The sequence below is a fragment of the Kryptolebias marmoratus genome, linkage group LG19 (genome assembly GCF_001649575.2).
Source record: "Kryptolebias marmoratus isolate JLee-2015 linkage group LG19, ASM164957v2, whole genome shotgun sequence".
Classification (NCBI taxonomy): domain Eukaryota; kingdom Metazoa; phylum Chordata; class Actinopteri; order Cyprinodontiformes; family Rivulidae; genus Kryptolebias; species Kryptolebias marmoratus.
The window spans coordinates 22,696,853-22,710,526 of NC_051448.1; the positions used below are offsets into that span (position 1 = coordinate 22,696,853).

The 13,674-nt window shown below is 39.9% G+C and overlaps 1 protein-coding gene across 1 annotated transcript in view; it reads left to right on the forward strand.

The window, feature by feature from the left end:
- Positions 1–5,117, forward strand: part of ppil4 (peptidylprolyl isomerase (cyclophilin)-like 4) — a 14,875-nt gene extending 9,758 nt beyond the window's left edge. Inside the window, exon 13 of the mRNA XM_017434107.3 lies at positions 4,237–5,117. Coding sequence (XP_017289596.1) covers positions 4,237–4,428 — 192 coding nt within the window. The 3' untranslated portion in view covers positions 4,429–5,117. The remainder of the gene's footprint in view (positions 1–4,236) is intronic.
- The last annotated feature ends 8,557 nt before the right edge of the window (positions 5,118–13,674 follow it).

Consider the following 13,674-nt stretch of genomic DNA (forward strand, 5'->3'; position numbering starts at 1 on the left):
TATCCAGCGAGACATATCCCGAGACTGGACTCTCCTTCACCCAGTCGAGAAAATTGTATCAATTGCGTTGAGAAACCAGCTGATCAGATCCATATTCCTTAAATTTTTGGAAAATATGCAAAAAGAGGCTTCAAAAAAGGAAAGACAGGGGGGGGGGGGCACCAGGAGACAGAGAGAAAAGAAACACGTCCGCCTTCCACCAGAAGCAGGAAAAAAAAAAAAATGTGAATGTGCATAACTGTTGAACAACACCTGTTCTTGCTACGTGACTATTTGTTTCAGTTGGACCCCTGCTGTTTGAGAGGAGAGATGCAGGGAGTGCTGCATGTCTGAAGCAGCTCCGCTCTCTTGGTGCCACAGATCAGTCATGTTCCAGTGTAATCAGGCCTTAATGGTGCTGCTGTCAGTAGTTTGCTTCATTGGTGTAAGCTCACATGATAGGTGTATTTATGAACCACCAGAAGAACCTGAAAGAGAAGCTTGTTTTTGGAGCCATACTGCAGAACGGTTTTGTGGAAAGCCCTATCATGATGTCACCTTTTTGTTCACAAAGTCTGCAGTTTAGGCCACAGCGTCTTCATGTGTTGTTGCGTCTTTGGACGAGACACTGAATCAGACACACTCTGTGGCTCTACCTTGCATAGGAGCTGTGTGTTAGTGTGTGAATGACAGTTTGGTTAAACTTGGCTCAGTTCAACAACATTAGAGTAGGTCAAGTGTTATATGGCTGCGCTACTAAAACTTGGCGCAAGTTGTGTAAACAACAGAAGCGCTTTGGACAACGTTGGCCCTGTGTTGCTGTTTTTTAAACTTATGGGGATTTTCCTGAGACTTCAGGAAGAGAGGCGCAGTGGAAGAAATGCTCTGGATGCTGCGATTGTTGCACGGAGTAGGACAGCTGTTATCCGCCGGAGATTTCAGGCTTTACAGCGCCTTCAGCTGGGGGACAGACGGCAGAAACGCTGCAGGGTAAGCTAACGCTGTTGTTTATAGTCCTACCTTCACTCTTTATGCTTGCATCTGGTCACACCCACGACCAATGAGTGAACAGGAGCTAAGCCTGCGCCGCCCACGAAGCAGGGCCGGACCGGCTGGCCCGACTCCGAAGCAGGGACCAAAGAAGCAGGGCTGCCCTCGAAAAAATGCAGATGGAAATGCGCGCAAAGCAAGCTGAGTAGAGTGGAGCCGGGATCTTTAGAGCTGGTGTAAAAGGGGCATTAGGTTCAGGCTTTCTACGGTCTGAAATGTTGTTTTAGTATTTGTGTGGAAAAAACTTAGTGGTTCCAGACTTTTTTTTTTTAATTTATTTTTTTTTTCTTATTGCATTTTCCAAAATGGAAAGTATTTTTTATGTTGATTGTTGAAAAAAAGGAAGAAGGACACAGTCGTTGTATTGTTCTTTTATAGTTCATTTACCACTTTAAGGTTTTAGTCATCATTATATTGTTTGGATTTCTAGATTGAAAACCCATAGACGTGCACACACTCAGGCAGCTTTCTGTGGGTGATAAAGTGCTTACCGGTACTCTAATGATAGTTGTTGGAGTTCAACAATCAGTGCCTTTGGAGTTCAGGTTCTTCCAGATGTTGTGGTTTATGGTGACATATATATTATATTAATAATATGTTACAGTATGCAGCATGTCAGTCATAAAGTAGCCAAGCTCTAATGCATACCATTTATTATTCTTTGTCATTTTATTATAAATGTGAGCATATTTCTAACATATTTGTTTTAAAGTAAACTTGAAGTACAAGTATTGGAACCATTAACTAATTGGGAAACCTGCAAATAGTTTTCTTAGTGCTGTCTGTCTTTTCTGGGAAGTTGTGGTTTTTTATGGTGTTTGAAGCATTAGGGGGAATAAAACCTCTCCACTGGTTTAAACATTCTTTGTAAATTCTTACAGTATGTTTCAGTTTCCAAAAATAGCTTCAATCATGACCAAAATAAAAGCCCTGGAGATTTTACTGTTTAAAAGGGTGGATTTTCAAACTGGAAATTAGAACCCATCCATTCCCTTTTTACATCAATCTTCTCAAATTAAACTACATTTCTCCAAACTGAATTTGATCAAAGAGGTGTCTGCTAAAGTCGACTGATTGGACAAATATAGAGACCACTGGCTATTAGACTCAGTCGGCTGTGTTTTTTATTTATTTATTTATTTTTTTTAAAGGCCTCCAGCTTTCCTTCAGGTGTTGGTCCAGCTGCTGAGGTTTTACTGCTCAGCAAAAAAATAGTAACTGCTTCATTTATTTGTTTAAATGAGCAAAAATTGCTATAGGAAAAAAGCATAATTTAAATTACAAGGTACTACTTACAAAATAGAAAAACTATTTTTGTTTAAAAAGGAAAAAACCATGACAGGAGTCACAGTCACATCATGGTGGCAGCTGAGTAACCAGACAATTGTCACATTTGTGTTGTTTTAAACGATTTCCTAAAGGCTCTAGATTTGAAATATGAAGTCTGCCATCATTTTAAGATCAACAAAGACATCAGTAACGCAGCTTCACCTTGTGGTTGACATGCACTTTTTTATGACCACGACATGAACAGATAACACTCAAATATGATAAAATAGCCCATAGGTTTTAATCCAACCTGACAAAATGAAGACCCTCTGTGGTGGAGTGAGTTCAACACATTAAACAAACTGAATGGAGCATTAACTGGTCTGCCACTCCTAAAAAAAAAAAAAATGCACAAATATATCACCATCTGTCAATTGTTGGACTGATCTAGCTGAATGGAAATCTTAGACCATTATACAACAGTACTATCTTGAACAGGTAAGATATTCACAATCAAAACCTTTTTTACTGAACCATGCCTTAAAATGGCCGACATGTCCCTTTAAAGAACTTTATCCAAGCTGCCCTTTGTTATATGGAGTCTTCTTATCATTAACATCTTGTCCTGTAGTGACCTGAGCACAAAGTCATGTTTATGAGGAGGTGGTGTGTCGGCCAATAGCTGCATCAGAAACAGTTCAGTGTTGACACGCAGCGGTCTGCAGGGATTTCACTCTGTGGAAATAAAAGACAGGGAAAGGAAATGCCTCAACTCCTAGAGGAACACTTCTGTTCTGATAAAAGATGCACAGATTTGTTGTAGAGGACTGTTCCCTGTGTGTCGTGTTACCAGATAATTATCCAAGCCTGTATCAGCTGTTATCAAAGCCTCATGCAGAATGTAGTATGGTTGCCAGAGGTTTGTCAGTAATCATTGCAGCTGGCAAATAAACTGAGCTTTGTCCGGGGAATATTAGCTTCCTTGTTCCTCTTCTTGTAACATCCTTTTTATTGGTTTCTCTTTCCTTAATTCCTTCACAAGAAGCCTGCAGCCTCTGCACACTTTCAAACCATTTACTGAATGTGGTAAATATGACAGAATCAAAGGCCTAGCATGCCTGGGAGGAATGCATATCACCCGCCGCCTTTCATGTCAGAGCTTTAGACTGAGATCATCTTATGCCGTTTTGGTCAAATCTTGAAAATATTATTTGCATTCTCATGTGAAATGCTTTTACCTACTCAAAGTTTAGCTGAGGATCGGTCAAACCTGACTGAGTTAGAGCCATTTTTGTGTTAGGTAATGTAAATTAGCAGTGGCAGCCATTTTGAATTAGGGTAACTTCAGAAATTAATCGGTTGTAGTTGTACACCCAATGATTATTTCCTGAAAGTTTCATTAAAATCTGTCCTGTGGTTCATGAGATATTTTGCTAACAGACAGACAGTGTTGACACCAACATTTATTGCTACAGTTTTGAACAAATATCTTGCAGAATCAGTAAAACTCAGAGTATGTGCTGTGAATGAGCCTTAGCTACTACCACACCAAGTTTTAGCAGAATCTATGTGAAATAGATTGATTTACAGCCTTTTTTGTGTTTCCTAAATTCAGTTTGCTGTAGCGGCTCTCTTGAATGGGAATGGGCCCATAATTTAATTAGTTGTACATGTACATACAGTGATTATTTTCTGAAAGTTTCATTAAAATTTCTACAGTGGTTTGTAAGACATAAGGAAATGCTTCAGCTTTTGGTGGTGGGCCATAATTCTGAGTTCATTGGACCGTCTATCACCAGGTGTAAAGATACCTGAGGAAGAAACATTTCTCATCACTGTCATTAAACTAAAACCCTCCTTATCTGACATCAGTTCTGCTTTTGTTTTTGTTTTTTTCCCTGGTAGTCTTCACCCTGTTTTCTCTTTTCATATTTCCAGGACAGCGAGGAGAGCAGGCGTGACAGAAAGCCGGGCCGCCAACGCTCGCGTTCCCGCTCCAGAGACAGGGAGCACAAGCACAGCAAGTCCCGGGCCAAACATGAGAGGGGCTACAGGGAGCGCAGCCGCAGCCGCAGCCGCTCCCGCTCCCCCAGGAGGTCCAAGGATAAGGAGCGCAGCAGATACCGATGAGGAGGACGGGCTCATTATCGCCCACTGCCACAGGAGAAAGGACGATAATGGTTTTGCCTGTGTTTGTGTCTATGTTAGTAAAATATCTCATAAACCACTGGATGAATTTTAATGAAACTCTCAAAGTAATCATTGCATGAACATCTACAACTGATTAACTTTAGGAGTCCACTCCATTCAAGATGGCTGCCACAGCTAAGCAACCTGTCCAGCTAAGCAAATACAAAATGGCAGCAAATTTTACAGATATTGAGCTAAAATTTGATGTGGTGTCAGCTGAGAGTCATCCACAACACATGCTTGGAGCTGTAATATTCACATAAGATATGTTGATAAACAGTTATCAGTTGGGGTGAATCCCAAAGTATCATGAACTCCTGGACTGAATTTAATTCGTACTCTCAGTAAGACAATATTTGATGAACATTTACAACTCACTAACTTTTGAAGTCAGCCAATCCAATATGGCTGCCACAACTGACTGACCTTAGAAAACACAAAAATGGTTATAACTCAGTTAATTTTACAGATATTGAGCTAAACGTTGGTGTAGCAGCTGAGCATTATCCCCAACACGTACTCTGAGTGTTAACACACTGCGCAGTTTGTTTTTGTTTGACTGTTGGTATCAACCTTGTCTGTCTGTTAGCTAAATATTTCATGATCCACTGGAGGGATTTTACTAAAACAACGTCATCTCTGGATGTACGTCTACAACTGATTAACTTTTGGAGTCAGTCCAATTCAAGATGGCCGCTACAGCTTTTCCAACACAGCCAACACAAAAATGGGGACAACTCGGTCAAATTTACAGAAATTGATGTGAATTGATGTGGTAGTAGCTGAGAGTCATCCTCAGCACATCATACTGTCATTTACAAAAACGATTCACTAGTGTGATAAGTTTTATCTGTTTCATCAGTTTTAGATTGTAATAAAACTTCACCAGTTTTTGACTACTTCTGCATCTCCCACCTGACTTCAGACAAAGGTGACAGATGATTAATAACCCCACGTGCAGCCCTTCTGATCACTTGTTTCTTGAAAAGGTTTGTGTGGAAAACTGCTGGGTGGTGTGTGTCTCCACACTGCTGAGGGAAACCACTGGTGTCTCCCTCCGCCCACCTCTGAGAACCGGGCTCCTCTCAAAATGTCACAGCGTACATCTGTCTGCGGTTTCATTGTGAATTTGGAGGAGTGTTGGCGAAAAGGCAGAAATTGTAAACTCGTATTGTTACGTGAGTTAGTTCCTGTAAGTTGTTTCTGTTCTGCTTTGTGTCAGTGGTTTGGTGAGAGAGAAATTTAAATGTTGAACATCTGTAAAAGAAAACAACAGAGTTTAGAACGTTATGTCTTCAACATTTTCATTTACAGACCTTTAAACTCAACAAAGACAAATGTGTGAAATGTTGTTTGTTTTTTCACAAAACATGTTTTAGATCTCTGTTTGGTTTAAGGTTATATGGTTTGGTTTTATAATAGTTAGCCCCATCTTATCAACACTGATTAGGTGAGTGATCATCGAGGAGTTAAACTTGTTCACGTTTGGACTGAGAATCCCAAATGCAGACATATTTGTTTGTACCTTTTAATTAAAGAAAGTTCAGGGACCATTCTGTTTTTCTAACTAACAACAGTAATAAATAAAGGCAAATACATAAATGAATGAAAACCAGTCGGTCCTGGATCCTCCAACAGGTTAATGACCCAAAACACAGAACTAGAACACCAAGAATAGATCAGAACAAAATAAGTTTCCTTCGAGCCCTGATCTAAATCCTGTTGAGCATCTGTGGAAGGAGCTGAACCCTTCAAACCTGAGACAGCTGGAGCAGTTTGATCAGTTGGAGTGAGACAAAATACCTGTGGACAGGTGCAGAAGTCTCAGAGAGAGTTATAGAAATCACCTGATTGTAGTGATGGACTCAAAAGGTTGGGCAACAAAATATGAAGTTAATATTATTATTTTAGTCAAGGACAGATTCATTAGTTAGATTTTAGAATAATTCTGTTGAACCAAAATTCAAAAGCAGTTTCTCATTAGTTCATTTTTAGTAATTTTTTCCTTTTCATTACTTTTTCAGTTTTGAGTTATTTCACTGACCTTTTATAGTGTGATAAAAAGAACTTATTAGTTTGTCAATTCACCCTGAGTTCAATCATACATTGTTATTCAAACCTTAACATTGCTGTCAGTTTTGCATAAAATGTTATGAAATTCCTGCCAGAAGGGACCCCAAGCTGCATCAGAAGTGCTACAGCTAGCTGCTGCTGTTTGCACTTGCAAATAACCACAGAATTCTATGTAACCAACAGCGTAATGAGAAATAGACAACAGTGTAAAGGTTTATGAAAAACTGATCAAAATTTGGAGATTCATTGTTTTAAGGCTGCAGCAATTCACTTTGTTCTTAGCTGTGTTCAGACTAGCCATTAGCTCATCAGTGCTGTCAGATTTAAACTACTCCAGATTTAAAGCAAAGGGCTGTCTATAGGTAAACCTTTCCACAAAACACCAAAATATCACTTTAAACACATCTTTTTCTTGTTTAACATCCAGAGCACATACCCAGTACTGGGCACGTCCCCCTCTTTTGTGAGAACCTTCCTGAGTCGTGGACTTGTTGGACTCCTCCGGACCTCTGAAGGTCTGCTCAGATATTTGGAAGCCAGGTCAACACATCACATTTGTTAAGTTCCTCAAACTAGTTCTGTGAAAAGAAGCCACTGCCATCAGAGCACCATGTCATCACACCAGGCCACATTCTTCTGTTGGTCCATGGTCCAGCTCTGATGTCCTTTCAGCTGTGGACATGTGTGACCTGAAACCACCAGGAGCTTTTTGCAGTATTTTCTTTTGGACCCGACAGCAGTCTGTCATCAGAGAGTCTTGACTGTTTGTGATCCAGTCCACCAGACCGTCTCCTTTTGGTTGTGTTGTGATCACTGCAGCCTGAGACCGTCACACAGAGCTGTGACCCGACCATCTAATCAGCACTGTTTGGCTCCTGAAAAAGTTTTTTTGATTTTAATTCTACTCAGTTTATTTATATAAGCATCAATCACAATAAAAGTCCTCTCGGGCACCTTACAGAAAAAAACAAACATCCCAACTAAAACTGACCCAGATTCAGATTCAGTTAGTCAGTTCACTCCTATTATAATACAAGATACTCACATACAGTACTTTATGAAACACCAGTTAGTAAAAGTTCCCCATCTTAGGAAGCCTAGATTTTCAGGCCTTGTCTGAGTTTAAAAGCAGAAAATTAAGTCATCCAGGTTTTTATGCCTCAAAGACAAGCTTGTAATCTAAAGAACCGATTGGATTCATCAGACTTAAATCTTTAAACTGCATTTTTCTTTTCTTTGTTCAGCACAGCAGCTATAAGGTCAGATGGGTCTCTTGTTGTTTGATGAACTCATCAGCTGGTGTATCTCATTCTCAAAAGTCAATCTGCAGTTCTTCCACTTTCCCAAAAATACAAATGTTTCGTAGGCGGGGGGTGGGGGGTGGGGTAAGGGAAACACTTCTACCAGAGAAAACTCATTCAACTCTGCAGGGGGTGTGGGAGGTAACCCTAACCCAGGAAGAAAGAAAGAAAAAAGAAAAACCCTGAAAGGTGACAGCACCGAGCAGAACGGAAAAAAAGGGTTGCACTGCTTTTACACCCCCGGGTGGAACTACAGGCTGAGACATCCCCAGCTGCCTACGCTTCGGGCGCCTTTGATTCTTCTGTAAACAGCCCAGAAATCACACCCGAAATGGGGCGGGAGGCTGCTGCACCTGAGTTACAGGAGCTGATGTCACATTCAGGCTGAACCAATAAGCCCTGAGGCATCACTTCTGTGCAGATCCTGGTTCTCTGATCCAGGCCATACGTGGATTTCCCTGAGGAGGAATGTTAAAGTGAGCGATAAGCTGTCCCACACCTCTGTTAGTCCAAATGTCTTACATTAATGCAATCACACTTACCTTAGTTACTCATTCACTCATTCAACATACACGTGCCGTACAGCAGTCAGAGAAATGATATTTTCTTCCTTGATGGTCTGTAGTATCTGGGTGGTTCCAAAACAAAGAACTGTTCTATTTAATTTACAATTATTATCAGGTACGCTAGTCCTACATTGCAAATGGTTTTATTTATGAACTAATTTGAGCTCGTTATCATATCCTGTTGAAGGCAAAAGGGTGATAATGTCTTTGCATGTGTCTGTTTGTTTATTTCCTGTGTTAGCAAAATATCTCATAACCCATTGGATGAATTTCAATGAAACTCTCAAAAAGCTATCTTTAGATGTAAATCTAAAATGGATTAAACTTTGGAGTCAATCCAATTCAAGATGGCCACCACAGATAAGCAACCTTTGCCAAGACAAAAATGGCTACAACTCAGTTATTTTTACAGGTTTTGAGCTAAAATTTGGCGTGGCAGTAGCTGAGAGTCACTCACAACACATACATTGAGCACTATTCACTGCACAAAATCTTTACTGAAATCTTTAGCATTAACTGTTAGAGTCAACCCTCTCTGTCTGTTAGCAAAATATCTCATAAACCACTTGATAAGTTTTAATGAAATTTTCCGACAGCAATCCCTGGACTTACATCTACAACTGATTAACTTTTGGTGTCATTTCAATTCAAGATGGACACCACAAAAAACACAAAAATGGTTCTATCTAGCTCCATCAATTTTACAAATATTCATCTACAGTTTGGTGTGGTAGTAGCTAAGAGTTATTCACAACACATACATTGAGCGCTACACATTCCACATCTTTCTTGGTGTTTACTGTTGGAGTCAACACTGTCTGTTAATGTCCCTCCTGTTATTTTGCAGTGCTGACTGGAAAATGAGGGATGTGGAGGACAAATTAAGTCACAGGTCTTAGAATTCTCTCCAACAGATGATTATTTGAAAGTAATGTCTTTAGGAAATAAATAGACCTAAGAGTTGTATCGCCCTTTAGTTGATCATCTGTGTGTCCAGCTAACAGCTCTTTGGAAATCACCTTATTGTTGTTAAAATATAAGTGTTACTTTTGGTTTACTTTAAAGATCCAAATAAAGAAACAGGAACTATTTGTAACAGGCTGCTGGTAACAAAGTGTCTGACTTACGACAAACATTAATCAGTTGTAGATTTACAGCCATGACATTATTTCTGAGAGTTTCATTTAATTCTGTCCATTAGTATTCTGCTAACAAGCAGACATGCACTGACACACACAGAAAAACAGTATCCTCCACCTTTTTGGTCATTTAGCAACAGGCAATAAAAAGCAGCCAAAGTCCAAGACAGACTTCAAAAACCTGCAGAACTATTTATCAAGATGACTAACAATCACAGGAAGGCCAACCACAGCACAATCTATGCCAAAAGGGCCAAAATTTGTTCCACCATCTTGGAAAGTGCTACTGGGCGTCCTGAGTTACTGTCAGCATGGCAGCAGACCACAAATATCTGAGGAAAAACAACTAAATTCAACCAATGAGCCCAGTGGTTTGCCAATAATTGTCATAATTATCAAAACCTGAACTTCAGTGTGCAGAGTATTTCATAATCTTTTTTCTTTGGAAATACTAGTCTAATATGCTGTATTAGACTGTATGAGGGGTCATTGGTCTCTCTAAACAAGTCTACTATAATTATTATTAAGCAGGGTACTGAGAGTACGCATATAGCAGCTAACTGAAAATATACAATCAATTTTATATTAATATGATATTTAAGGAAAAAAAGGCTGTTTTTATGCATTTTTGAACTGATGACACAGAATACAGCACACACGAGGTTTAACAATGCATGATTTTGACATACAGAGGGATGAACATAGCAAAGCAAGATGGTGGCCACTAATCTCACCTTCCACCGTCACTGGCCATTCCAGTGTTTTTCTGTTTCAGTAGATGCAACCACTGAGGTTCAATCTTGACACCAGCGAGGTCACCTCTCGGTTCCAAAAACAAGAAACAAACAAGAACAAGATGGCTGCATCAAAGTGCTACAGTCAGGTTTGAGAACATTTGGCCACAAACCAACATATGCAGCTTCGTTCAAGAGCCACAGAAATGTACAAGACAAGCCACAGAAACTGACTGCAAGCTGCTTTATACGACAACAACATGACAACCGTGCAGATAAGATCGACTAAATTGGGTCAAGTTCTAAGATGAGTGCTGTGTCTGTGCATACAGTCTGGTAATGATGCTGTAACAAGTGAGTGCACATGGGATGGAACTTGTTGACAGCTGAACCAGCTAGTGTAATATCAAGACAAATGTTTTTTTAATCATTTTGCTTTTGTTACCATTTAAATTGCATAATGTTCAAAAAACAATCACGTCTTATTTAAAGTGATTACATTTGAGTAGAATCTTCAGTAAGGTGTCATTACAGCATTTGTGCTTTTGACAGGATGTGCTTGTGTTTCTGTCACCACCCTCCTCCACCCACCTCCACTCAGCCTTATGTGTTTCCTGTGGAAAAAAACAAAACAGGTTTTTCTTGGAAACACACACAAATGAAGGAACTCAGAGGCCTAAACAGAACGCACAGGGGGATGCTCATCATATACCCTGCCCAAAAAACAGCAAATCAGTAGCTAAAAGTAATAAAACATCAGCGAGAAGCAGCAAAATGTGGCTAAAAGCCAACTTCTGACAACATACAAACAGAAGTTAAAAATAGCAAAAGGGTAGCTAAAAGTAGTAAAAAGCATGCTAGAATAGCAAAATGTTAACTAAAAGGAGCAAAACTGTAGCTAAAAGCTAGCAAAACATTAACTATAAGCTAAAACTAGCAAAAGGCTAGCCAAATGCTAATAGCAGCAGAGTGATAGGTAACAGTAGCATAAAGGACAAAAAATAAAACATCTATGCCAAAGCAGATTTTAGAGAGAACAATGTGTTGGAATTGAAGAGATCTTTTGGAAAAACATTTGTAAAGAGTCAAAGCGCCTATCTCCTGAATGAGTATAACTTTTCATATACCTAAAATAGCTATTAAAAAAAGTCCAAAGTAGTTATATTGTAAAAAATATGTAAAATAAAACCCAGGAAAACAATACTGAATCAGCATGTACACAATAATACTCAGAATTTCAGAAAACAATCTTATTTTTTTCTCAATATTTTATTGACCTAAATGTTGATTTATAAAGAGAAAACATGTTTCTTTTAGCAAAAGTTGTTCAAATCCATGAAATAATTCAAGACCTCCTTTCGTCCATGGTCGAGTCAAAGAGAAAACAGTTTCCGGGAGGAAAACCCAGACCTCCCTCTCCCCAGTGACACTCTGCAGCTCCTCCTGGGGAGTCCCAAAGTGTTCCCAGGCCAGAGCGGAAACATATCCCTTCATTGAGTTCTTGGTCTAACCCCGAAGTCTTTTCCTAATGAAGAAAACCTCCTGAGATCAACTAAACCAACTCAGTTGATTCCTTTTGACATGGAGGAGCAGCTCTGAGCTTTCCTCAGATGATGGAGCTCCTCATCTGCAGCTACTTACAAGAGGAGGCTCATTTCAGCCGCTTGTGTCCAGGTCCTGGCTCTTTTGGTCATGATCCATACCTCGTGACCATAGAGGAGAGAGGAGGAGGACTAGGTGGACCAGTAAATCAAGAGGTTCGCCTTTAGACTGAGGTCCTCCTTCATTACAACAGACCAAAGCAACACCTGCGTTACTGTGGCTGAGGCCCTGATCCATACATCTATTTCTCTCTCCATCCTTTCATCACTCATGATCAAGACCCCCAGATCTTATGATTGTGTCGAAGACTTGTGTAATTAAATACCTAGCTTTTTCTGAAGGAATGCATATGTGACCTTGGGTACAGCTTTAGATCTTTTTGCCAGTTCACGCAGATAAATTTGTAAGAAATTGACAGAGGCACTGCTGCAAATTACAAATGTTTTATTGAACTCACAATATTTCAAAAGGTAAAATAGTCAGTTTACTTTATCACACTAAAAAAAATGGGAGTCTATGCTGGCCCTCGGATCCTGAAAGCTGAAAAATAGTTAAAATCCAATTAGATAAAATCAGACTGTTTGGGTGGAGAGGGATAATAATAATAAAGAAAATGCAAATATAACTAAATACACCTAAGTGCTCCCCAACAAAAACACACTCACACCAAACCCTTAGTGAATACAACAGAAAAGAAAAGCTCCCCTCCCACTAGTCTCCTCAATCTAAATAAAACAGCCCAAGATCCAGGGACAGCATAGGTCCTGCCTTAAAACAGGCCCGAGGGCTAAAATAGGAACCCCTTTCCCTATTAAGTTACAGATAAAAGAATAAAATTGAATTAAAACAAACCAAGAACTAAACCTGAAACAGTAGCAGGCCAACCTGCTCTACAGTAAAACCAGTAAACATTGCTCTTGATGTCGCTCTTTAAAGTCAGTTTCCTCTGCATGAGTCACCAGCCTGCATCTGATCTCCTCAGCGATCTACCTGCTTTTAAATACCAGTGCTGATTATCTGTCTCCCTAACGAACCAGCTGTGCTCTGTCACAGTCTCTCCCATATATGGGCAGGAGGAAGAAGGTGCAGCAGCACAACCGGAGGGGGGGGCAATATGCCCCGGCTACACATATCACCCTCTACTTTATGTGGTAACGTTTAAAACTAAACTCATCTTATGATGAGATGGAGTTATAGCTGTTTTGGTGAAACCTCTTTAAATGACTGTAAATGACTCTCGGCTACAACCATGAGAAAACTTAGCTCAATATGTATTAAACTGACTGAGTCAGAGCCATTTTCGTATTTATACTGAGTCTTAAATCAGTTGTAGATGTGCAGTGACTACTTTCTGAGAGTTTCATTCAAATCCATCCAGTCGTTCATGAGATGTTTTTGTAAAACAAAAGACAAACAAACACACACAGACAGACATGGGCAAAAACATTATTGCCCTTTCACTTTTGGCGGCAGTCTGTAAAGATAAGCACATTATCTTTTTCTATGTGTGTATACACATAGAAAATGTGTATACACACACACACACACATATATATATATATATACGTATAAAAAAAAAATCCCTTCTCACCCTCCGCGGGTGGTCTTGTTTCATCCTCTGAGCTCGGGTCCTCTACCAGAGGCCTGGGAGCTTGAGGGTTCTGCGCAGTATCTTGGCTGTGACTAGAACTGCACATTTCTGGACTGAGATGTCTGATGTTGTTCCTGGGATCTGTTGTAGCCACTGCTCCAGTTTGGGGGTGACTGCCCC